At 42.9% G+C, this 27646-nt stretch overlaps 1 protein-coding gene across 1 annotated transcript in view; it reads right to left on the bottom strand.

The window, feature by feature from the left end:
* Window positions 1-27646, bottom strand: part of DOK6 (docking protein 6) — a 383598-nt gene that overhangs the window by 37888 nt on the left and 318064 nt on the right. The window contains exon 7 of the mRNA XM_040264342.1: window positions 27060-27177. Coding sequence (XP_040120276.1) covers window positions 27060-27177 — 118 coding nt within the window. The remainder of the gene's footprint in view (window positions 1-27059; window positions 27178-27646) is intronic.

Genomic DNA, 27646 nt, shown 5'->3' with positions numbered 1-27646 from the left:
CCTTATCCTTATCCTAGGCTGCCCCAAAAGTAGGTCATGAAGATCAGGAGCCATGCCCACCTGCAGCCTTGTCGCTGGCTTAACAGCTGGGGACTCTGACTACACTTTCTTCTCTGGAACAATGCTAAGCCCCTAAGTAGACACGTACATTTCCTACGTTCATTCATGGCAGGAAATTTCAATGAGTTGCCAGTGACTTTTAAACTTTTTCTGTAAACTATTAAGGAGCAAGATTTGGTCTCTTTTGAAATGTATCGAGCTCAGCAAATTCTACTTCTAAGGATATGTGCGTTCAGACGTTAGATCGTCCCAAGCTGACAGCATTCCCTCCGAGACAGTGGTCTTAGGCTCTAAGAAGGCTGGTTTTGGGTCAGCCAAAATGTTTGTTCGAGATTTTCTGCAACATCTCATGGAAAAGCCTGAACTTTTCGGCCAACCCAGTATACAGGTGAGAGCCGACAGAAAAGATGTCATTTCTGCCAAATCCATGTTTTAGACTTACATGCAGCCTTCCCAGGTGGCTCAGTGGTAAAGAATCTGCCTACCGATGCACGACATGCCAGAGACACGGGTTTGACCCCTGGGTCAGGAAAGATCCCCTGGAGAAGAAAATAGCAACCCAGTCCAGTGTTCTTGGCTGGAAATTTCCATGGACAGAGGAGCCTGGTGGGCTATAATCCATGGGGTCTCAGAGTGGGACATGACTGAGTGACTCAGCACCATAACCACAGACTTAATATGCCTGTGCACTCAGCCGTGTCCGACTCCTTGCGACCCCACAGACTGTGGCCTGGGGCTCCTCTGTCCATGGGATTCCCCAGGCAAGAGCACTGGAGTGGGTTGCCATTTCCTCTTCCAGGGGATTTTCCTGACCCAGGGATAGAAACTGCGTCTCCTGCATTGACAGGCGGTTTCTTTACTGCTCAGCCACCCGGGGAAGCTCCTGTTAGATTTACAAAGAGTACAGTGATTAGAACCAAGGGCAAGCGCAAATATCCCCGGAGGCAGATTCACAGTGACAACTTTTCCATCGTGTGGAAAGGCAGAGTTAAGGTTAGAGGAACTGGGACCGTGGATCCCGAACATCCTGAAAAGCAAGCCAGGCTCACTGGTGTTTCCAGGGCCTTTCTCCGGGTTTCTTCTCCGCTTCCCGTCATCCTGTCATGAGGCCCACCAGAAGTGCCAGGGACCCGCCGCTGTCTAATCCACTATTGGGACTTCCCTGCACTGCCCACCACCCAGGTCACCACTGTGACATCTCATTTCTCCTCTCGCAGAGACACTCAGGCAGAAAGTTCATTTTTCTAGAAAGTGCCCCAAGCCCTGAGTTACAGGACAACTGTGGTTCACAGGGATGTGACCAGCTCTGTCTTTACGTTGTTGGATTACTCAGAGGAAAAATAAGCCTGGACAGATACACAGAGCTATTTCTCCCTGCTTTCCCACTTATCAGCAGGTAGTTAAAAGGGGATGAAACTTCTCGTTAAAGACCCTTACTTTGAGTGCAGGAAGACTTTCTATTTACCCTGCCTGCCAAATGAGTAAAATTCCCAGACTGTGGTCTCATTAAGTGAGTCCGTTTGTATAGCAGGAGCTTGGTCATACAGAAGACCGGACCCTTTGCCTGGGGTACAGTCAGTACTCAGGAAACATGTTACATGGACACAGCATCAGAACTGGACCCCTCTTCTCACATTAAACAGTGTTTTCTGAGCTTTTTAATCTTTATCTCTGCCTTCTCTGATGATTAGCTCATACCATCTTTCAGTGGATTGTTATTAAATCTTGTAAACTGTTTGTACCTGCTGTTTCATAGTTCAAAATAAATAAATTCTTAGCTTTACAGAACTATCCCCATATCCTTCATCACACGTAAAGAGACTGAAGGATTTCTACAATCACTGTGAAACATATACTGAGTGAGGCAGATTGAAGGGCTGAGCATACCAAGCTCACCGGACCTCAGCTACATCTGGTCCACATTTTACAAGAGAACTGTACAGCTCCGAGAGGTGGTCAACTTGTCCAGGGTTGTGTGAGAAGCTAATGACAGAAGCGAGATGAAAACCCAGGTCTCTCAGCATCTGGAATAACTGTCAGTAGGACCTGAAGACCACAGGGTCGGAGGGCATAGCGTCACTCTAGTCATTCGGCATGCCTGTTCTGAAATCTCGAGCTTCTGTCTCCATCTGCAAATTAGGATGTGCTGTCACTACTCCCACTGCCAGTAATCTTAAGCCAAAGTAGTGCTTCATTTGAGGAAATGGTATCACTGGGTTTTAAAGCTGAAAAATCAAAATGATGGGGAAAAGCACATTTTTTGTGCGTTTGAAAAATAGATATTCACTTTCCATAGAATTACTTTCTCCTTCACCTTCCCTGGTGGCTCAGAGGGTAAAGCGTCTGCCTGCCAATGTGGGAGAGCGGGTTCAAATCCAGGGTCAGGAAGACCCCCCTGGAGAAGGAAATGGCAAGCCACTCCAGTACTCTTGCCTGGATGGAGGAGCCTGGGAAGCTATGGTCCATGGGATTGCCAAGAGTCAAACATGACTGAGCAACTTCACTTTACCTATTGACATTAATACATACCTCTGCTAGCGAGGTAACATGTGGCCCAGAACACCACAAAATATTTTGCAGAAACCAAGCTAAAATGTTTTGGATATCAAGTAGATCTATATGCTGTTGAATAGTCCTATACAATAGTGCTACAACTGAATAGCCACACTTGGTGTGCTAGCAATGATGATGGGATCCAAGGGACACAAAAAGTGGGCGGGATCCAATGACCATGAGACAAATAATCTTCTAATACTTGTTTAAATAGACCAGACTCATTTTCAGTGGAGACTACTCCTATTTTTCTATAATTTGCATCATGTAAAATTTATTTCCTAAAGGATTATTTACCAAAATGATCATGGACGACAAAACCTAAGTGAGCATGTGATGTGTTGTCCTTACAAAGCTCAAGAACTGACTGTTTTTACTCGTGATGGGTGATATTCACCCACACACCAGGATCTGGTTCAGCCCTGTGTGACTGCATGTATGCTAAATACAGCCGACTGAGATCTAAGTATCTTCCATCGAGTTTAAAAGGAATTGCAAGCATTCTTACGTAGAATGTTGGCTTCAGCTACGCAGCACAGTTATAAACATGGTCTAGATTTTGTCATGTGGCTCTCAAAAACAGCACATTTTAAATGGCAGAGATGCCCAGTGCTTCTCTGGCCAAATGAGAAGACATCCTCTCCTTTGAGAAGATCCCTTACTATAGGTAACAGAGGGCTAGGGGTTTAACCTGCGCTCTGTTCAACTGTGAGGACGTGGGGTTTGTCATCTGCTGCGGCCACAAAGGGAAATTGGTGGTGATTTTCAGCATGTGACCATGTCACCGAGGAGAGGTGTTTTTGCCTCTCAGACACAGTATCTCCTCAGACTCTCTGCATTGCAGCCTCTGCTCACGTGCTCACAGCTGTGTAGGGACCTTCATGGCAGAATGCCTACTGGATATTCAAATTAAGAAGAAAAAGTGTTTAAAAATTTATTCTGCACATGAGATTCAGATAGTCACAGCTGAAATCTTCGTGGTTACCCACAGTTACATTTGGAATAAACCTAGGTTTAATATATTTAATCTGGTTGGATATCACTAGTAAATTGATACATATTTCAGGAAAAGTATTGCAAAGTATAGCTGTGTTAATGTTCCTTAAAATGTTATTTTTAGCAACTCTGACAATGACAACCATAGTCGCAGTTATACTCAGTTATTAAAGAATAAATCTAGGGGGTCTGATGAGCATAGGGATTGCAGCTGATGTATTATGTACTTGCAAGTTGCTAAGACAGTAGATTTTGAATGTTTCTGCGCAAAAAAGGGTAATTATGTAAGGTGGTGGCAGTGTTAAGAAATGCTATGGGAGTAATCATTTCTCAGTACAAAGTATATCAAATTAACACATACACCTTAAACTTTCACAATAGTATATCTCATATATAAAGTTTTAAAAATTAAAAATAGATGTACAGTTAAAATTGGTGATTTTGTATTTGGGGTTACTGCAGCCTACCAGGCTCCTCTGTCCATGGGAGTTTCCAGGCAAGAGTACTGGAGTGGGGTGCCATTGCCTTCTCTGCAACAATATAAGAGATGATAATTTCATTTTTTAAAGTTTTTTAGTTACAGACACACACACATCTTACCAAATGGTCACACATCTGTTTATAGTGTATTTTGTGAAAATTTGGGGAGGTCTGCCAATGTCTTGGATTGGCCAAAAAGTTTGTTCGGTTTAAAGTAAAAGATATTTTTCATTTTCACCAAGAACTTTATCCATCAACATATTTCCTAATGGGATGAACTTTTTGGCCAATCTAGTAACTTAAGCATTTTTAAGATAGAGAAATTTAAATGGGGAACAAAAGAAAACTAAGATATATCCTATAAGATAAATGGTTTACTTGTAAAACCAGTTTATATAAATATGTTATTTATTTGGCATAATTTACATAAATTCTATCAATAAGTACTAATTACTCTAGTGAAAAGAATTCAGAATCAGGGGTGAAAACTGTACTGCCTTCATTTTTCACAAATCATCATACACATTTGGACTTTTATGATCATGTCTGTAAACAAAATATATGGGCTTGGTTTTGATTTGGCAACTTTTTAAAATAGCAAAACATTATTTTCCTTTAAGACCGGCATTGAATGACGCTCTTCTCTTTCCTGTTGTAAGATATATGGGGCATGCCAAGCAGGTTGAAGTGAGCGGAAGAGAGGGACTCCACTGTGTTGTAATGAATCACATTATTTCTGTACTTATGAATGCCTTGCCAGAAGTGAAAACACAGGGAAGTGAAGCCAATTTTTTACCCTCCTAATTTACAAAGTGGGACATATTACAGAAGTAAACGAGACAGCCAGTTCTGATCAAGTGCTCCACCCTCGTTACCTGGCAGTGACTGTCGCTGACATGGGTGTGTTTAGGAGGCATGGTGACCACAATCCACACTCTGACTGCACTCGGCGCGGTGTTTTACAAGCCAGCCCCTCTGGCCAGTGTTCCAGATGATCAGTGAGGACCGCTTGGACGGCTTTATTCAGAAGCGCCAAGCTTAAATGGATCCCATGCTTCACGTGACTTTAATGCTGGCATCTCCACCTACTCCTTCACTTCTATTTGCTGAAGAACACTGGGAGCTTCCCTCCTGCCCCTCTGTTCCCCCACACGGTGTAAATGGAACGGAGCCCTCTAATCTCTTCTCATGACAAGGAGCCGTTTATGCTCCTCAGCTGGGCCCACCCCCACAGGAGTCCGTCATTACTCTTGTGTCTGAGCTAGGCGGTTGCTCAGGGGTGAGGGGGGCTCCAGAGACCCCTACGTTCTTGCTGACACGGGTGCACCCCCTGGTCCGGTGTGGTTCTGCTCCCTGGAGGGCTGGTTAATTAACCTGCTCTGTGAAGAGAACTTCACGACTCTCAGTTCAGGGGAGACCCACATCACCTTCAGTTTTTCTAAAACTCATCAGCACTTCAGAGAAAACTGAAGTACAAGACAAGGTGTTGATCTTTAGGGATTTGAGGGTTGCAGACAGCGTCCTCTCCTGTTTAACCCGTGTCCACTGAGTGGGTTCAGGAAGACTGTGCCATTGGAGGGTTTCCTAGAGGCGCCGGTGAATCAGCGCTTCCTTCAGAAACACTCTAACAGAGGCTCACAGACTTAGGGAATGAACTTCTGGTGGCTGGGGGAAAGAAAAGGATAGTTAGGGAGTTTGGGATGGACATGTACACACTGCTGTATTTGAAATGGATCAGCAACAAGGCCCTATGCATAGCACAGGGAGCTCTGCTCAATGTTATGTGGCAGCCTGGATGGGAGGGGAGTTTGGGGGACAATGGATTCGTTCATGTGTACAGCTGAGTCCCTTCACTGTGCACCTGAAATTGTCACAACGCTGTTCATTGGCTATGCTCCAGTACAAAATAAAAAGCTTAAAAAAATACTCTTAAGGATGCTAATAAGTAAACAGGAACCAGGGTATGGACACCCTCAGAAGCAAGTGTAACTTTGAAGCTGAATGTATTTAAAATACACTTGGACAAAAAAGGGAGGAGACGAGAGATGAGTTATAACTTTTCAAGGTGAGACTCGAAAGATCCTTTGCTCCTCTCTTGGGCTGACTTGGGTTTCCCTAGACCCTGTAGGGACCCAGAGCCCCTCACCTCTGCTCACGGGGCTGCCTTCTGTTGAAGAGTTTGACAACAGGTTCTGAGTGATACTGGAACCACCTTTTAGATGGTCGTTATAGAACAGCCCAGAGTCCCACTGCTGGCAGTGATGGAGGAATGGGCTGAATTTACTTCCTGATGGTGCTGTGCGTGCTTAGTCACCCAGTCATGTCAGACTCTTATGACCCCGTGCACTGTAGCCCACCAGGCACCTCTGTCCATGGAGATTCTCTAGGCAAGAATGCTGGAGTGGGTTGCCATGCCCTCCTCCAGGGGATCCTCCCAATCCAGGGATCGAACCCAGGTCTCCTGCTTTGTAGGCAGATTCTTTACCATCTGAGCCACAAGGGAAGCCCAAGAATACTGGAGTGGGTAGCCTTTCCCTTCTCCAGGGGATCTTCCCAACCGGAATCAAACCAGGGTCTCCTGCATTGTAGGCGATTCTTTACCAGCTGAGCTACCAAGGAAGTCCACTTCCTGATTCAGTTCAGTTCAGTTGCTCAGTTGTGTATGACTCCTTGTGACCCCACGAATTGCAGCACACCAGGCCTCCCTGTCCATCACCAACTCCTGGAGTTTACTCAAACTCATGTCCATCAAGTTGGTGATGCCATCCAGCCATCTCATCCTCTGTCGTCCCCTTCTCCTCCTGCCCCAATCCCTCCCAGCATCAGGGTCTTTTCCAATGAGTCAACTCTTCACATGAGGTGGCCAAAGTATTGGAGTTTCAGCTTTAGGATCATTCCTTCCAATGAACACCCAGGACTGATCTCCTTTAGAATGGACTGGTTGGATCTCCTTGCAGTCCAAGGGACTCTCAAGAGTCTTCTCCAACACCACAGTTCAAAAGCATCAATTCTTCGGCACTCAGCTTTCTTCACACTCCAACTCTCACATCCATACATGACCACTGGAAAAACCATAGCCTTGACTAGACGGACCTTTATTGGCAAAGTAATGTCTCTGCTATAAACAACTAAAAAAAGTAGATACAGTATATGAAACAACTGACTTTGGACAGTAGGCTGCATGAGAATGTGACCTCAGACACAAGCAGAACCCATGAGGTCCTCATGAATCCTTCTCTTTGCACACGGATTCTCTGGCCTTTCTCGCCGCCACATGGACAAGGGTAAGAGTGTGAATGGAGGTCCACAGCCCACTTCTAAATGTTCACGTGTTATAAATAAAACCAGCACGTTGTCAAAGCACAGATGCTATAGCCCCTGCTATTGACAAATAAACATTATGACAAACCAAGTGTATTGATCTTGCTGCTGGTTACAGTTATTTTGAGAAAATCGTCAAGCTGTACATTTGGATCTTGGTAGTTTTCTAATTCCATTGATTCATATGAAATTGCTTTGGGACTACAAAAATGGTCATCACGTGGCTCAATTTTGTATATATTAATATATGGTTTTTATATGAATAAATGTCTGCAAAGTATCAAAGTTTACTGATTTTAATGATTGAAATAATCCCAAGTACTTTTTTTTTAAGCACAAGGAAACTAGATATAAGTAACGTAATGAAAATGGGAAAATCTACAAACATGAAAATAGTAACAAGCTCTTAAGGAGTGTGAGAATGAATAACGAGCTTGTTTTTTTAAATCATTTGTGATCTACTGTAGTATTTTTTTAAAAATAGAAATGGTTCAATAAAACAGAACTTGCTCTTTCCTCCTGGTGCAGCTTCTTCAGGGAGATGAATGAAGCTTTAGAAAATATTAAACACATGAAATTTCCAGATACCTTTAGGTTTAAAAAATTTTTCTCTAGACATAGAGAGAAAAAGAGGAGCTCACTTCTTCAAAATGTCTATTCTTTATTTGGTCTCTATGTGCATTGATTCTATGCTCATGTGCTCACTTGTGTCTGACTCTTTGCGACCCCATGGACTGTAACCCGCCAAGCTCCTCTGTCCATGGATTCTCCAAGCAAGAATACTGGAGTAGCCGTTTTCTTCTCCAAGAGTTCTTCCCCACCCAGGGATTGAACCTGGCTCTCCTGCTTTGCAGGTGGATTCTTTACCAACACAGCCACCAGAGAGAAGCCATTCTCCCTATAATGTTTCCATTTTTTCCCCTTTGTAATTAAGATGCTTTATTAATTCTGGACCATAATAAAACAGCTACATTATTCTTTCTGATCTCTTATTTATCCTAAGCAAATTCCATATCACAAATGTGAATAACAAGCAGTCCAATTTTGCAAAGAACTCCTTTTCTTTAATGAAATCTCTCTATTCTGTTAGAAAATATGTTACTTGGGACTTTACAGGTGGTCTAGTGGTTAAGAATCCACCTTCCAATGCAGGGGGAAGGGGTTCGATCCCTGTTCAGGGAACTAAGATTGCACATGCCATGGGGCAACTAAGCCTGAGTGCTGTAACTAGAGAAGCCCTTATACCACAACTAAGACCAACACAGTCAAACAAATAAACAAGAGAAAAAAGTAAAACACGGGGAGTATGGCTACCGTGACCACCTCTTTTAACAGGTGGGGCCCGGTCACCTCTTTATAAAACAAGAAAGAAAAGAAAATATGTAATTTTAGTTGTTTACAACAAAGTTTTCTTTGAAAGGTAAATACCATGTCAAGGTAGTCATTTAGATGAAAAGGTCATTTGTACTTTGATAAGTTTCCTTTTGACAGAGGAAATGTCACCATCTTAGAAATTTATCTTCCAAACTATTTCCTTTTGTATAACTCAACATGATGATTTTAATCATACAAAATTCAACTAAAATGATCATTATTGTATAATCCCATTGATTATCATGTTAAGTGTACTTTTTAGCCTAGCTTTTCCATCTGTAGTGGAGACATTTATCTGCATAATAAAGAAAAATCTATTTAGTTACACTAGTCATGGAGTGTTTTTCATAATTTTACCTATATATATATAGGTATATAATATACCTATATGTTATATAGGTAAAAGCCTTTGTTATATATAGGTATCTTATATATCTATATATGATATAGGTATATTGCTGTGCTGTGCTTAGTCACTCAGTTGTGTCTGACTCTGTGATTCCATGGACTGTCGCTCGCCAGGCTCTGTCCATGGGGATTCTCCAGGCAAGAACACTGGAGCAGGTTGCAGGCCCTCTTTCAGGGGGTCTTCTCAACCCAGAGATCGTATTGGAGTCTCGTGCATTGCAGGTGGATTCTTCACCAGCTGAGCTACCAGGGAAGCCCATAGGTATATTATATAGGTAAAAACCTATATTATAGTTTTGCCTTCTCTGCATAATTGTAAGTTTTAGATAAGTAAATCATAACATCACTAACATTTACTTCTGACCACATACAATGTATCTCTGATTAGCACTGATAAAACTGAGCTAGTTTACTTCAAGTTAGTGATAATTTTGCAAGTAAAAGTATCCTATGAACAGATGGTGGGTGACAACTTCCATATTTTGTTCAAGAAATCTAGAGAGAGTCACAGGAGAAAACATCACAGTCACACTTACCCACCAAGGCTATGTGCTTCACTCTACTTTTGGAAAACACTTTTTTTAAATAGCACTAAAGAAAAATTTCTCTCATTTAAGAGTGCAAATTATTTAAGTTAAGGAAAACAATCTTCTGACATCCTCTGAACATTCTAAAGAGAACAAGCAAATGAAGTTGAAATTTGGAAACTGTTCGCAAAGTATTTTCTTTTGTTAGCCAAGTGCCTGCAGGTATAGCAGAGACATAGTGCACAGTATAATATTTCCAACAGACGGCCACCTGCCACTCTGTGAGCAGAGAGATCCACAGAAACCTCGCCAGGCTAAACTAAGGAACCCCGCATGTGAGTCCACGGGAGACAGACCACAGACATCCACACCTTTGGGGCCACTGGAAACCAAGCTGACCCCAAACACAGAACTTTCCCATTCTATGTGCTTTTAGAGATCCAAAACGTGATTGCCTGGTTTTCACTTAAAATCCTAGCCCTATTTTATAATTTGCCCTGATCATGGAGTCAACTGTATAATGAATTCTCATACATAGCAGGAGATATTGTCTACTGTTCTGTGTTGTATGCAAATAGGTTGTGTCTGCCCCAGTTTTTTATTCTATGTTCAGTTCAGTCGCTCAGTCGTGTCCGACTCTTTGCGACTCCATGAATCGCAGCATGCCAGGCCTCCCTGTCCATCACCAACTCCCAGAGTTCACTCAGACTCATGTCCATTGAGTCGGTGATGCCATCTAGCCATCTCATCCTCTGTTGTCCCCTTCTTCTCCTGCCCCAATCCCTCCCAGCATCAGAGTCTTTTCCAATGAATCAACTCTTCGCATGAGATGCCCAAAGTACTGGAGTTTCAGCTTCAGCATCATTCCTTCCAAAGAAATCCCAGGGCTGATCTCCTTCAGAATGGACCGGTTGGATCTCCTTGCAGTCCAAGGGACTCTCAAGAGTCTTCTCCAACACCACAGTTCAAAAGCATCAATTCTTCAGGGCTCAGCCTGCTTCACAGTCCAACTCTCACATCCATACATGACCACAGGAAAAACCATAGCCTTGACTAGACGGACCTTAGTCGGCAAAGTAATGTCTCTGCTTTAGAATATGCTATCTAGGTTGGTCATAACTTTTCTTCCAAGGAGTAAGCATCTTTTAATTTCATGGCTGCAGTCACCATCTATGTTACTGACACATAACCTTCATTACTAATTATAATTTTAGAATTACATATTTATGTTTAAATATATTAAGTAATATATTGATATTAAATATATAATATCATATATAGGATACTATAAGTTATATTAACATATATTAATGTATTATAGTATATTATGTTAATGTTATAATTAATGTATTAATATGTTTCATATATTATTATTTATTCATATGTAAATGTGGGCCCACATTTTCATGTCCTATTATTTATATAATTATACAATCATTTATATAATTCAGATAAAAATAAGATATTTTCTTTTTCCAGTAAGAGTACAGTAAACAAGATGCTTTGGCTTTGCAGGTGGTTCTAATGGTAAAGAACACACCTGCTAACACAGGTAGACATAAGAGACGTGGGTTCAGTCCCTGGGTTGGGAAGATCCCCTGGAGGAGGGCAACCCACTCCAGTATTCTTGCTAGAGAGCCCCATGGAAGGAGGAGCCCGACAGGCTGCAGTCCATAGCGCTGCACAGAGTCAGACATGACTGAAGTGACTTAGCATGCACGCAAGGCCTCATTACAGCTGGTGTGAAAGGGACATGACTTAAAAACATTTCCCTGTGTAAGCAAAAGCTGTTTCTATTACAAGTAGCAAACTTGAGTTGACTTGCCTCCTATTATTAGCTGGGAGTAGTGGGCCCAGCTGCAGCTAGGGAGCTGGCCGACCACAAAGAGGATGCTATCACTGGATTCAGATGACTTTTTTTACAAAAGTGAAAATATGAAAAATATGTCAAATGTAGACTCAACAGGTTTGAAGGACTCTGAAGGCAGAAGTTGCTGGGCCACTAACATCATTTACTAGGAAAAAAACCAGGGAAGAACCTCCTAAATATGAAGTCAAATGAATTATGGTACAACGGCAGGTTAAACACACACACACAGAAGGATGGGGAGCTGGAGAGGGAAACCGAGCAGGATGCTGTGGGGCTTCTGGGCACAGAAGACTCTGTGTCCCCTATTTCTCATTTGTTGGAAACAGACTCCAATCTCTTGACCTTCCCTGAGTTCCAAAGGGCAGGGAAGAGAGAGGATGCAGAGACAAGGAAGAGCAGTCAAGAAACAGCAGTGCTGCCTTGGGACAGGCCCCTGCTCTGCCTCAAGGGACACACATAACGGTATCTTCAAGCTCTTTATAGCACTAAGGAGGGTGGAAGGGGAGAGTGAAAAGCTGGCTTAAAACTCAACATTCAAAAAACAAGGATCATGGCATCCAGTCCCATCACTTCATGGCAAGTAGATGGGGAAACAGTGAAAAAAGTGTCAGACTTATTTTCTTGCGTTCCAAAATCACTGAAGATGGCGACTGCAGCCATGAAATTAAAAGACGCTTGCTCCTTGGAAGAAAAACTATGACAAATCTAGACAGTGTATTAAAAAGCAGACATTACTTTGCTGACAAAGGCCCATATAATCACAAGATGGCAGAGTAGAAGGATGTGTGCTCATCTTCTCATGAGAGAACTCTAAAATTACAACTTGCTGCTGAACCATCTACAGGTGAATGTTCGATCCCACCAAAAGAAGATACCCACATCCAAGGGCAAAGGAGAAACCCCAGCAAGACTGTAGGAGGGGCGAAATCTCATTTAGAATCAAATGTCACACCAGCCAGAGAAGCTCAGAGGGCTCAAACAAAATCTAGTGCGCACCAGGAGACCCCACAGAGACTGACCAGACCTGCCTTTGAGTGTGTGAGTGTCTCCTGTGGAGGCACAGGTCAGCAGTGGCCTGCTGCAAGGGCACAGGCTATGGGTACAGCAGTCCTGGGTGTGGCAAAAGCCCTCTTGGAGGAGGTCACCAATAACCCCACAAAAGAGCCACCAGAACTTATACAGGACTTGGGGAAATAGACTCTTGGAAGGCACAAACAAAACCTTGTGTACACCAAGACCCAGGAGAAAGGAGCAGTGACCCCACAAGAGACTGACCCAGACTTGCCTATGAGTGTCCAGGAGTCTCTGGCAGAGGCCTGAGTTGGTGGTGGCCTGCTGCAGGGTTGGGGGCATGTTGTGTAGCAGTGCCTGCATGGGACCTTTTGAAGGAGGTCACCATTATCTTCATTACCTCCACCATAGTTTGGTCTCAGGTTAAACAGCAGGGAGGGCCACAGCCCTGCTCATTAGCAGAAAATCTAATTAAAGATTTACTGAGCATGGCCCCGCTCATCAGAACAAGACCCAGTTTCTCCTACAGTCAGTCTCTCCCATCAGGAAGCTTCCATAAGCCTCTTATCCTTATCCCTATCAGAGAGAAGACAGAATGAAAATCACAAGCACAGAAACCTAACCAATCTGATCACATCGACCACAGCCTTGTCTAACTCAATGAAACTATGAGCCATGCCGTGTAGGGCCACCTAAGACGGACGGGACACGGTGGAGAGTTCTGACAAAATGTGGCCCACTGGAGAAGGGAATGGCAAACCACTTCAGTATTCTTGCCTTGAGAACCCCATGAACAGTATGAAAAGGCAAAACGACAGGACACTGAAAAATGAACTTCCCAGGTCGGTAGGTGTCCAATATGCTACTGGAGAAGAGGGGAGAAATAACTCCAGAAAGAATGAAGAGACGGAGACAAAGTAACACCACCACCCAGTTGTGAATGTGACTGGTGATGGAAGTAAAGTCTGATGCTGTAAAGAATAATATTGCATAAGAACCTAGAATGTTAGGTCCATGAATCAAGGCAAATTGGAAGTGGTCAAACAGGAGACGGCAAGAGTGAAGATCAACATTTTAGGAATCAGTGAAGTAAAATGGACTGGAATGGGCGAATTTAACTCAGATGATGATTATATCTACTACCATGGGCAAGAATCCCTTAGAAGAAATGGAGTAGCCATCATAGTCAACAAAAGAGTCCGAAATGCAGTACTTGGATGCAACCTCAAAAACAACAGAATGATCTCTGTTCATTTCCAAGGCAAACCATTTAATATTACAATAATCCAAGTCTATGCCCCAACCAATAATGCTGAAGAAGCTGAAGTTGAATGGTTCTATGAAGACCTACAAGATCTTCTAGAACTAACACTAAAAGAAGATGTCCTTTTCATTATAGGGGACTGGTATGCAAAAGCAGGAAGTTAGGAGATACCTGGAGTAACAGGCAAGTTTGGCCTTGGAGTACAAAATGAAGCAGGGCAAAGGCTAAAAGAGTTTTGCCAAGAGAACTCACCAATCATAGCAAACACCCTCTTCAAACAACACAAGAGAAGAATCTACACATGGACATCACCAGATAGTCAATACCCAAATCAGATTGTTCATATTCTTTGCAGCCAAAGATGGAGAAGCTCTATACAGTCAGCAAAAACAAGACCAGAAGTTGACTGTGGCTCAGATCATGAACTCCTTACTGCAAAATTCAGACTTAAATTGAAGAAAGTAGGGATAATCACTAGACAATTCAGGTATGACCTAAATCAAATCCCTTAGATTATACAGTGGAAATGACAAATAGGTTCAAGGGATTAGATCTGATAGACAGAGTGCCTGAAGAACTATGGATGGAGGTTTGTGACACTGTACAGGAGGCAGTGATCAAGACCATCCCCAAGAAAAAGAAATGCAAAATGGCAAAATGGTTGTCTGAGGAGGCCTGACAATTAGCTGAGAAAAGAAGAGAAGCCAAAGGCAAAGGAGAAAAGGAAAGATATAGCCATTTGAATGCAGAGTTCCAAAGAATAGCAAGGAAAGATAAGAAGGCCTTCCTCAGTGATCAATGCCAAGAAATAGAGGAAAACAACAGAATGGGAAAGATTGGAGATCTTTTCAAGAAAATTAGAGATACAAAGGGAACATGTCATGCAAAGATGGTCACAATAAAGAAATGGTATGGACCTAACAGAAGCAGAAGATACTAAGAAGAGGTGGCAAGAATATACACAAGAACTACACAAAAAAGATCTTTATGACCCAGATAACCACGATGGTGTGATCATTCACCTTGAGCCAGACAACCTGGAATGTGAAGTCAAATGGACCTTAGGAAGCATCACTATGAACAAAGCTAGTGGAGGTGATGTAATTCCAGTTGAGCTATTGCAAATCCTAAAAGATAACACTGTGAAAGTGTTGCACTCAATATGCCAGCAAATTTGGAAAACTCAGCAGTGGCCATGGAATGGAAAAGGTCTGTTTTCATTCCAATCCCAAAGATAGGCAATGCCAAAGAATGTTCAAACTACTGCACAGTTGCACTCATCTCACATGCTAGCAAAGTAATGCTCAAAATTCTCCAAGTGGGGCTGCAACTTACTTCCAGATGTTCAAGCTAGATTTAGAAAAGGCAGAGGAACCAGAGATCAAATTGCCAACATCTGTTGAATCATTGATAATGCAAGACAGTTCCAGAAAAACATCTACTTCTGCTTTATTGACTATGCCAAAGCTTTGACTGTGTGGATCACAACAGACTGTGGAAAATTCTTAAAGATGGGAATACCAGACCGCCTTACCTGCCTCCTGAGAAATCTGTGTACAGGTCAAGAACCAGCAGTTAGAACTGGACATGGAACAACAGAGTGGTTTCAAATAGGGAAAGGAGTACATCAAGGCTGTATACTGTCACCTTGCTTATTTAAATTATATGCAGAGTACATCATACAAAATGCTGGGCTGGATGAAGCACAAGGTGGAATCAAGATTGCCAGGAGAAATATCAGTAATCTCAGATATGCAGATGACACCACCCTTATGGCAGAAAGCAAAGAAGAACTAAAGAGCCTCTTGATGAAAGTGAAAGAGGAGAGTGAAAAAGTTGGCTTAAAACTCAACATTCAGGAAACTAAGATCATGGCACATGGTCCCATCATTTCATGGCAAATAGATGGGGAAACAACGGAAACAGTGAAAGACTTTATTTTGGGGGACTCTAAAATCACTGTAGATGGTGACTGCAGCCATGAAATTAAAAGGCACTTGCTCCTTGGAAGAAAATCTATGCCAACCTAGACAGCATATTAAAAAGTAGAGACATTACTTTGCCGACAAAAGTCCATCTAGTCAAAGCTATGGTTTTTCCAGTAGTCATGTATGGATGTGAGAGTTGGACTATATAGAAAGCTGAGTGCCAAAGAATTGATGCTTTTGAACTGTGGTGCTGGAGAAGACTCTTGAGGGTCCCTTGGACTGCAAGGACATCCAACCAGTCCATCCTAAAGGAAATCAGTCCTGAATATTCATTGGAAGGAGTAATGCTGAAGCTGAAACTCCAATCCTTTGGCCACCTGATGCAAAGAACTGAGTCATTTGAAAAGACCCTGATGCTGCGAAAGACTGAAGGCAGGAGGAGAAGGGGACGGCAGAAGATGAGATGGTTGGATGGCATCACCGACTCAATGGACATGAGTATGAGCAAGCTCTGGGAGTTGGTGATGAACAGGGAAGCCTGGTGTGCTGCAGTCCATGGGGTGCAAAGAGCTGGAGATGACTGAGTGACTGAACTGAACTGATGGTTTTCTAGTAGTCATGTATAGATGTGAGAGTTGGTCCATAAAGAAGATTGAGCACCAAAGAATTGATGCTTTTGAACTGTGGTGACGGAGAAGACTCTTGAGAGCCTTGGACAGTAAGAGCATCAAACTAGTCAATACTAAAGTTAGTCAACCCTGAATATTCACTGGAGGGACTGACACTGAAGCTCCAATACTTTGGCCACCTGATGTGAAGAGCTGACTCATTGGAAAAGACCTTGATGCTGGGAAAGACTGAGACCAGAAGGAGAAGGGAACGACAGAGGATGAGATGGTTAGACATCATCACTGACTCAATAGACATGAGCTTGAGCAAACTCTGGGACATAGTGAACGACAGGGAAGACTGGCGTGCTGCAGTCCATGGTGGTCACAAAGAGTTGGACATGACTTAGTGACTGAACAACAAGAACAAGAACAAAACTTATGCAACCACAATTTAAAGTTTTAAAATATTGGATGTTTTCAGTTTGAAGTAGTAAACTTTGAATTAGCATGTATTATTTATAGAGCAGTGGGGTAAGTGCCAGAACTTTACTGAAGGCCACATCCCAGCTTAAACTTATATTAACTCTGCAATATAATTTTAACATCCCTGGAAGAGGGCATGGCAATTCACTCCAGTATTCTTGCCTGGAGAATCCCCCGGACAGAGCCTGGTGGGCTACAGTCATTAGGGTTGCACAGAGTCGGACATGACTGAAGTGACTTAGCATGCACGCATAATTTTAATGATATGAATTTCCTGATGTTTCTCATTTTTTCTTATTCTCCAATCATGACATCATCCAGATATCATATTCTTTGGCAGACAAAAGAAAACAAGGAGTGGGGGATGGATGAAAAGCAAGTATTAATGTTAAATCTAGAATTAGGGGTGGGGTACATTTAGTTGAAGGGTAATGGGGTTGCACAGAGTTGGACACGACTGAAGCGACTTAGCAGCAGCAGCAGCAGCAAGAGGTAGAAATGAGGTTAAAAAAACAGAACAAAAAACAGAATCAGGAAGAAAAATACAAATGAACTGTTTTTCCTCTCAAGATTCTTCTATGTAGTTTCTAGTTTGTGAAGCATCGCTTAATAGGTACATTTTCAAGGGAAGTGATAAACAGTGGACAGCAATGAGCCAAATGGTCCTGTGTGTGTGTAGATGTGTGTGTGCGTGTGTACATGTTTGAGCATATGCACCCAAATCCATGACAGAGACAGCTGACCTTCTGTCATGGTTGTGTTAACCTTTCCTTGAGCTAATATCATGTACCAATTTTATCCCCTACAGAATAAAATGGAATATATTTTTTCCATAAAAGTTTGATCAATATAGAACTACATGTGTTACCTATTGTGTTTTAGAATATTGCATGGTGGAAGCTTGATGGAGGAAAACCAAGTAGAGAGACCAAGTTTCAGGTTTAATTCAAGTCTGAAACTGAAGTTTCAATTCCAGCTTTGGATTAGAGAGTGAAGCAGTCTGTTTGAAGATTATCACAATTCAATATACTATCTGGAAGCTCTGCGCCTTTTAGCAACTACTTTTTATACCTAATAGACCAGGATTAAGTGGCTGACTGTTGTATTTCACACTGAGTTATATTCCGTTTTCACTGTGCTAGACTTAATTAACTAAACCGTGCCTTTCACCTGTGGTCCAGCCAGTAGAATGTACCCCGTGATGAACCCGACTTGGTAATAATGGGATCAAGCAAAGCTGGTCTACCCCGGGAGAGAGGCTGTGCCTGGGGCAGGCACCAAGTGCTCAGAAAGGTTCTCAGGAGACAGGACGGGTGAGTCGTCAGAATGGATCTTGGGTGGGAGTGCGGGCTGCGGTGGGTTCACCTCTTCATCACTGAGCTGGATAAAGTCCTTCAGGAGTTTTTAACTCCCCAGCCTGGAAAACAGAGTCCTGTTTTCCTTAGGCTACACGGACTGTGATGCAAACCTGGGAGGAGTGTCACCTCCTTAGAGGGTAAGAGCTGGTTTATATTGAGGGGGGGAAGAAAAAACCAATGAAGACTTAAGCCTGACATTGTCCCTTTTCCTCTTGTATCAAAAACTTAGGTTAGAGTTAGTGTTTCTCAAATTTCAGATGCTGGAAATGTATTTCTTTTTTTTAATTTTTAATTTTACCTCCTTAAAAAAATTTTTTTTTCTCTAATTGGAGGATAACTGCTTTACAATGTTGTGTTGGTTTTTGCTGTGTGACAGTGTGAATCAGCCGTAAGTGTACATATATCCTCTCCCTCTTGAGCCTCCCACTCCCGGACTACTATTACTTAAAGCTAGATTTTTATAACGTCCTTAGAACAAGACGGAATTCTTCATGCATAGTGGAAACTCTATAATAACATTTTAAAGTAAAAAAAGTGGAGTAAACTGGAGTAGGATAGCGTGCTTCTCTGTCTGGAAAGAAACTTCTCAGCGTGAATTTAATTTACTTCAATATATTGACAATGGTTAATGACTAGGGAACCTTTACGCCTCCTGTGGACAATCTCATTTAAGCACCGTAATAGGTACTATTATCCTTGCTTTAGAGATGAAGACAGCGACGCTTAGAAAGATTAAGTAAATGGCCCCAAGACACACAACTTAGCTCTGGTAAATATTCAAACTCTGATTAACTTAGCTTCCAAACTCAAGATTGTAGCTTCTGCAGGTAGAGCCTCTTCATCATGACTGAGCCCCCAAATTTGGCGGTGCCATGGAGATTAAAAAAAAAAATCAAACTTGCTACCTCACAACCTAGTGGAAGAAGCAGGTTTGTAAACAAATACATTGATGTATGAAAGTTAGACCCGAAAGTCTGGGAGCCTGGAAGAGCGAGTGATGGACTGTGCGTGCCGTGAGGACAGTTTGCTCTGAGACTATTGGAGCGTTTTTATCTGACGTCTGTTTTGGGGGTGCAGATACCCAGGGAGGCCCTTCCCTGCACTCCCCCTTCATAAGGCAAGGCCATGCGGTAGGCGTCATATGCTGTTGTGCTGTGCTCAGTCATGTCCCACTCTTATGTGACCCCGTGGACTGTAGCCCACCAGGCTCCTCTGTCCATGGGATTCTCCGGGCAAGAATACTGAGTGGGTTGCTGTTTCCTCCTCCAGGGGAATCTTCCTGACTTGGGGATCGAACCCACATCTCTTGGATGGGCAAGCAGATTCTCGACTGCTGAGCCATCGGGGAAGCCCAACATAAATGTTCACATAGATGAAAACTGATGATTCTAAATACTGGCTCTTGTTTTTAACGGTTGTGGTAGAATCTCCAAAGGAAGGCCCAGGCCCAAGGGAAGACGTGTGATGTATTTGGCTGCCACGGACCCAGCAAGATCGACTCACCTGACAACGTGCAGATCACATTCTGGGAAGACGGAACGTGGCTCATGCAAATCCCTTTCTACCACTAGTGCAGAAGTCTGTGTGTTTTAGTTGCTGCAGGAGGCTTTCATTAACTTTGCAATTTGGAAAACATCATATCATGAAAATTTAAACAGAAGACCTCGATGGAAGCAATTTAAAAACCACGCAAACTCGAAATTGAATGGGCAGTAAAAGAGGACAGAGGGTCAGAGCCGACGAAGAGTAAGTAAATCCTTTGATTTACCTCCCTCGTCTCCGCCAGAACTCTATTTACTATCTTCCGAAGGTTATCTCTAATTCTAATTGCCTGTTTGCATCCTGTCCTTCGGAGAAATTGGCGCCGCGGATGCCCTTTCGGCGAACATAAACTACCTTCTGTGTAACTAGGTGTTCTGCTGTGCTAACACTCGGGGTCTAGAGCTAATTATGGGCGATGGGCGGAGGGCGGGCGCGAGGCCGTTCAGAACTGGCACGTGAGTATTAATCAGTGTTAATGAAAGCAGAACTCCAAAGTTATCACCTTTACAAATGGCACCTCCAATGGTCCTTAATTCAAAGAGCAAAGCTGTTCAGGCTGTTCAAAAATGAGTCCTAGCCTATCTCATAAAAACTGATGCAAAAAAGGAGTCAATAAATGTATCAGGGAACGTTGACGGGTAACACCGAGTCCCCTAAGCCGGCGCATGGGGCTCATTTCCGGCCCATATTCTCGAGGCCCCTTCCATCACTGTGGCGTGTGGGAGAACTCATCCCAGAGTGGAGCGGCAGGTGGAGACAGAAACCTGGCTACCAGGGGCAGAAGCCTCGGCATCTCCTGGCGCCTCCTGGGCCACCTGAGCGAGGACCAGCAGCTGCGAGCATCGGTGTCCAGGGAGAATGACGGTCCCTTAGCGAGCAGCAGACATGCCAGCTGTTCAGGCAGGCAGCCTGGCTGTGCAGGACAAGGGCTGCCAGGCCGCTGGGGCTGGGTGCTGCTCCTTGAGACACAGGCCGAGGACTGTCCTCGGGGAGCGGTATCAACGCTACCCCTCCCAATAGCTTTTCAATGCATTTTCTATGGCAACCCGCTCCGGTATTCTTCCCTGGAGAATCCCATGAACAGAGGGCCCTGGCAGGCTGCAGTCCGTGGGGCCGCAAAGAGTCGCATATGACCCAGCGACTAACACTACTACTACTAAGTTTAAAGTGGGAACACTTTTAATAAGAGGTGTAAGTAAAGATGACGTCAGCTTGATATCTGATGCAAACTTGATTCCTCCTAGAATCTCTTTAAATTCGTACTTATGGCACGTTTCTTTGGTAAATGCTGCTGCTTTTTTGTTAAATGCAGCATTTCACCATTGACCTTCAGGCTTCAGACTTTCCCCAAAGCTCTGTGCTCCAGAGCTCTGAGTGATGAAAGCCCCAAACCATTTGACATTCTTTGGGCGTCTCTGGTGGCTCAGATGGTAAAGAAATTGCCTGCAATGCAGGAGACCCGGGTTCAAACCCTGGGTCAGGAAAATCCCGTGGAGAAGGGAATGGCAACCCCCTCCAGTATTCCTGCCTGGAGAATCCTACTGACAGAAGTGCATGGTGGGCTATAGTCCATGGGATCACAAAGAGTCGGACATGACTGAATCGACTGACTCTGTTCCATAATCTGTTGTGTACATAAGTAGAATTGTGATTAAAAGTCACATTGACGTATAGCAAAAACCATCACAATATTGTAAATAACAGAGTAACTAAAAAGCCTCTTGATGAAAGTAAAAGAGGAGAGTGAAAAAGTTGGCTTAAAGCTCAACATTCAGAAAACGAAGATCATGGCATCTGGTCCCATCATTCCATGGGAAATAGATGGGGAAACAGTGGAAACTGTCAGACTTTATTTTTTTGGGCTCCAAAATCACTGCAGATGGTGACTGCAACCATGAAATTAAAAGACGATTATTCCTTGGAAGGAAAGTTATGACCAACCTAGACAGCATATTCAAAAGCAGAGACATTACTTTGCCGACTAAGGTCTGTCTAATCAAGGCTATGGTTTTTCCAGTAGTCATGTATGGATATGAGAGTTGGACTGTGAAGAAGGCTGAGCACTGAAGAATTGATGCTTTGAACTGTGGTGTTGGAGAAGACTCTTGAGAGTCCCTTGGACTGCAAAGAGATCCAACCAGTCCATTCTGAAGGAGATCAGCCCTGGGATTTCTTTGGAAGGAATGATGCTAAAGCTGAAACTCCAGTACTGTGGCCACCTCATGCGAAGAGTTGACTCATTGGAAGACTTTCATGCTGGGAGGGATTGGAGGAGGGGGCGATAGAGGATGAGACGGCTGGATGGCATCAATGACTCGATGGACGAGAATCTGAGTGAACTCCGGGAGTTGGTGATGGACAGGGAGGCCCGGCATGCTGTGACTCATGGGGTCGCAAAGAGTCGGACACGACTGAGCGAGTGAACTGAACTGAACTGAAGGACAACGCTGACCCCCTTACTGGAAGCAGCTTCCATGTCCCTTTTGTTTGTTTATCCCTGTTTTCCTTAGACTTTAATCATAAAGACTAGGTCGTTAGGCAACAGTTAATGTAGCTCCTGATTTCTGCTTTCCTAAATATATACCTTAGGGCTTCCCAGGTGGCACAGTGGTAAAGAATTCATCTGCTAATACAGGAGACTACGGTTTGATCCCTGGGTTAGGAAGATCCCCTGGAGAAGGAATTGGCAACCCACTCTAGAATTCTTGCCTGGAAAATTCCATGGACAGAGGAGTCCATGGGGGCTAGAATCCATGGGGTCGCAAAGAGTAGGACATGACTGAGCACACACACAAAAGTGTGTACTTAATCTAGCCTGTTGATTCCTTCCCTAGATTAGAAGGAATAATTAAGTAGTTAAAGAAGCTAGGTCTCTACCCTTAGCTTCTTCTCCTTTGCAAATCCCCAGGCTGACTCTACTGGCAAGACAGCATCCTAAGGATGATGGGGAGAAGTCAGCAGGCCTGCATGCAAGAGAAAATGATGAATAATCTGACTTCCTGCCTCAATGATTAACTGAGATTGTTCCCCCTCTTTTCCCTTTAAAAGCTGTCATGGCTGAGCAGAATCTTGGGAGTTGGTTTCCAGACATGAGGCCACCAGCTCCCCAGATCACCAGCTTTTCTGAATAAAGTTCTTTCTTCTCTACCGAATTCTGCTCCTCGATTTACTGGCTGTTGAGCGGTGAGCAGCTGAATCTGTGCTTGCTTACATTACGGACTTTTTTTCCTTTTCCTCCCTCCCTTTCTTTTTGCTCTTCTGAGTGTTTCTCATCTTCCCAACACATTTTCTGCTGAAGGCCTTAGAACTAAAATCACAGTTCTGATATGAGTGAAACAAATAGTGTGTTTTAAGCCTTCACTTTTGGACCAAGACTTCCTTGAGACTAGAAAGAGCATCACGAGAAGGTGTTGTGACATAAATGTTTTTCATAAATGCAGAAGTTAGAGACATAGAAAAACTACCTTCTAATAAGAATCAATCATCCTGACTGCCCATTAAAAATCGAGAAAAGTCTTTATTAACACCCTTTGCAGGAAGGGGAGTCAGAACCCATCACAACCGTTTAGGGGCAGAGATTTTCAACAGCAGTAGCCTTGGATTTAGCTACTTAAAGGTGAATTATTCTGTTTGTTAATTTTTTTTTTTTTGACTCCAGAGAGCTAGCATCCAACAGGGAAGCTGTAAGAGCCCACTCTTTCTGAGCGCCTAGTGGGAGATCTGGAAGATTACATTGCACCTCTTTTCCAGACATTAGTGTAAACACAGGATGTCAGTATTGATATGTTAATCTTTTAAGTCTATATTGCCTCCACGGTTATAGAGTAGATGACAGAAATGAATACAGTAAAACCAGAGAGTTCAGTTTTGAGGGTGATAGGCAGCTGAAGTTATAGGTCAGTCCTATAGAGAATGGATTTGTTTTCACACCAGGAATTTTTTTTTCCACTTCCAGTACTGCTGCTGATTATTAATGAATTCCAATCTATTAAACTTTAAGCATATTAACTTTCCCCCCGTTACCTTGTGAATGAAAGCCTGATGAATTGAATTCGTACTGGCCTCAGCTCCACAGTGAGAATGCTCACAGTATGCTGGAAAGACCCTAATGATATTTTTAGTCCCCGATGCCACCTGCGGTTTACGTGATGATGTGTCTCCCCCCAGTGCCGGTTGTCCTCGGACTCTGGACGATCAGTGACAGCAGCTGCTTGACCATGTTCCCCTCCTTGTAAAGAGGTGGTACCACTTTAAGGAGCACAAGTGAGGAGTGAGATGCAAAACACCACACTTGTATATGTAGTTTAGTGGGATGAAGGGGTGATGAGATTGTCTCTGTTTTCCTTCTCTCTCTTTTTAAACATCTGCCTGCAATGCAGGAGACCCCGGTTCAATTCCTAGGTTGGGAAGATCCACTGGAGAAGAGATAGGCTCCTCACTCCAGTATTCTTAGGCTTCCCTGGTGGCTCAGCTGCTAAAGAATCCACCTGCAACGCAGGAGACCTGGGTTCGATCTCTGGGTTGGGAAGATCTCCGGGAGAAGGGCATGACAACCCACTCCAGCACTCCAGTGTTCTGGCCTGGAGAATTCCATGGGCTGTATAGTATATGCGGTCACAATGAGTCGGACACAACCGAGTGACTTTTTTCACTTTTTTTTATTTGGGCTTCCCAGCTGGCACAGCAGTAAAGAATCCACCCGCCAGTACAGGAGATGCAAGAGATGTAGGTTCGATGCCTGGGTCAGGAAGATCCACATCCTGAGGAGGCGGATGAGGAGGAAAAAGCAACTCATTCTCTACAATATTTTTGCCTGGAAAACTCCATAGACAGAGAAGCCTGGTGGGTTACAGTCCATGGTGTTGCAGAGTTGGATATAACTGAGCACGCAGGCAAGAGGTATGCAACGCAAAAATAAATGCCCAGCAGAGTGAAATGTACTCTGCACTGAATACATTCTATAGTTATCTGATTTACAGTAATTACCTTCATCAATGCATTTTTTTTTTGTTAGCTACAAACAACAACCAGAGAAAAATGTGACATTGAGATTGAAGGGGTTCAGAACGAGCCTCCCCAAAATGTTCCACTTTGGCAAGTGGATTATTTTGAGCCAAAGACAATCAAGGCCCAGAAGACTCAGGAAGAGTTTTTAACCTCCCGTTTAATTGCCTAAAAGAATCCAGACTGAGCGCCTGGCTCAGATGCAGAGCTGTTACCAGAGATAACTTTTATCAGAAGGACCAATCTGTGTGGCAGGGCAAACATCTAATTATCAAACACCTGCTCTTCTTGTCACCTGTGTCCTGCCACCCACCTCTACCCTTGGAAGCCCTAGGCCCTGTCCCTTCCCTTAGCTCAGAACACCAGATAAGCCTCAGCCACCATTCTTGGCTTTGGGTCTCATGGGAATCCCTAATGTATACCATTACATTTATTTTTCTCCTGTTAATTTCACATCAATTTAATTATTAGACCAGCCAAAGAACCCTGAAGGGTAGAAGGTATATTTTTCCTCCCCAACACAATCATCTAAATAGATCATAACTAATAAGGCATTTGAAACCCTTAACTGGAAATATTAGTGAGATAAATCATAGAGTATCTAATCACTTATTGATTCTGTTTTATTGTGTAAATCACCACTGTCCTCCAACAAGTCTCACTGCAATGTTTTCAGCAATTTCACTGCCTTCTGGTATTTTTTGTTGGGCGCTTATGACATTATTTTGGAAGTTATCCACCTAAATCTTAATACTACCTTCAGAGAAAAGTTTTCCATGTTACCATGAAAACCACAGTCTTTTATTTGCTGGAATTATAGACCAAAACCTTGTTAGAACCCAAAGTTATCAGTAGAGTTGTTCCAACCCATTTCCAACTTATTTGTAGTAGTATTTCTACAACTTATTGGTAGTAGCTTAGAAATTTAGTTGTTTTTGTTTTCTTCTTTGAATATTCTGTATTTTTAGTTTTCTTCTATTGAATATTTACAGATATACGGTTATATTTAAATAAAAATAAATTTATATTAAAAGCATATTTTCTAATTATTTCTAACCACAGGAACAAGCAAGATGAATTTTACAAGATCACGACTCTGGCAATTTAAGTGTGTAGTGCTGGCATTTCTGGAGGGAACCAATGGAATGAGAAGCATGTCTTCTCTGATTCATGAACTGTCAGAGCGGTTCCCCTCCCTTTCCCATCCTCTAATCCTTATCCTATTAAAGATCTTCTCATACAAATAAATAATACAAAAAATAATCACGACCTGTTAAATACAGTAGTCAAGTTGGTGGTAAGACAGTTCATTTAAAATATCAAATGCAATTATCTTCCATAAATGACTAAAATGGTTCTGCTTTTTCCTGCAGAATGTATCTTAATCATTCATTCCCACTCATTGAATCTCATTATTCTAGGTCTGAAACTCTGGCAAGCAAATATTGCTTAAAAAATAACACTATTTCAGGTTGCTTGTTACCATTTTTTTCCTCTCAAAACATTTAGTGTTGTTAATATGAGCAAAGGTTAATGCATAAAAAGAAGAATATTCTGAGTGCCTAATTACGTTGAAGGTTATAACGGTCATTCCTTCACCTGATATTTACTGGGTAGCTCCTACATTCAAGCCTCTTGTGCTCAAAAAAGCTTTGTCTGATGAGAGTTTTCAGCTGTGTGTCTTTGGTTTTGTTTTAAGCCTTATTTTCCCTACTTCCTGCTTCCTCCTGTCTTGGTCAGTTATTAGTTTCTTGCAGCTGAATATTTTATTTGAAGGATAGGTTTATTCATTAAGGACAGAAGGGAAGAAACAGGAAGAGAACCGTGGAAGCTGAGTTCTGCTGTTATTGATCAAATACCTGCCACACTATGAGAATTCACGGAGCATCTCATGACCGAACCAGCAGTCAGCCTCCTGAACAGAGAGAGAGTCAACCCTCTTACGGCAAAAAGATGCTAAGAGGCAAACCCTTTGTAAGACACAGCAGGAAACAGACTCTGGTAGTAGCCACTTTTAGCTTCTGACAATGTTTTGTATCATTTTTTCAGTCCCACTCCTTCGCCAAAGCAGTTCCTCGGCCCTTGGTTAGCTTTGGGATAATTTTTACCATGAGTCTATGAAATAATAACTTTAGAAAAGCCACGGTAAGTCTCAGAGCTCCCACTGTGGGTGGGGAAAGCAGACAAATGAAAATGGAGGAGAAGCAAGCAGGGCAAATACAAAGCAAACTGCGTGGCTCCTGGTTTCACCCCCAGGAAGCCCACTTGCCTTGCAAACTGTAGATTTCTCCAACGCTGCTCTGCCGGGTGATGTGGTGCCAGTAGGCGCTGCGAGGAAGAGAGATCGATTTGGATAACGTCATGGGTTCTGTCAAGCTTGTCTGGAGCTAAAAGAAAAAGAAACTGTCTCAGGTTTTACTTAAAATATGCAATTGAAATCGGCTCTTGAAAAAGTTCAGGGTTAAATATGAGTGACATATAATAGACTCTGTTACAGGTTCGTGCATAACATGCTGTTTCAAGATATCATTTTGGGTGGGGGGTGGGGGGTGGGCTGCGCTGGGCGGGCTTGAAGGATCTTAGTTCCCTGACCGGGGATTGAACCCGGGGCCACCACAGTGAAAGCGCTGAGTCCTAACCACCGGATCGCCAGGAAAGTCTCAAGATCATCATTTTTAAGTACGGAAAATCATGACTTAAAAAAATAGGAAATGAACACTTGTAAACAACTGATCTCATTAATTCAGAAGAGAATGAAAAGATGAAAGTTGGTCAGGAACATGGGTGAAGAACCACAGCGGTGATCCATTCTATTCCACCAGAAAAGTTTATCTGCATTTCTATAAGCGAGAATTA

This window comes from Oryx dammah, unplaced genomic scaffold (genome assembly GCF_014754425.2).
Source record: "Oryx dammah isolate SB20612 unplaced genomic scaffold, SCBI_Odam_1.1 HiC_scaffold_22, whole genome shotgun sequence".
In the NCBI taxonomy this organism is placed as follows: Eukaryota; Metazoa; Chordata; class Mammalia; order Artiodactyla; family Bovidae; genus Oryx; species Oryx dammah.
Note: the sequence above shows the minus strand (reverse complement) of the source record. Positions and strands in the feature narration are given on the sequence as shown.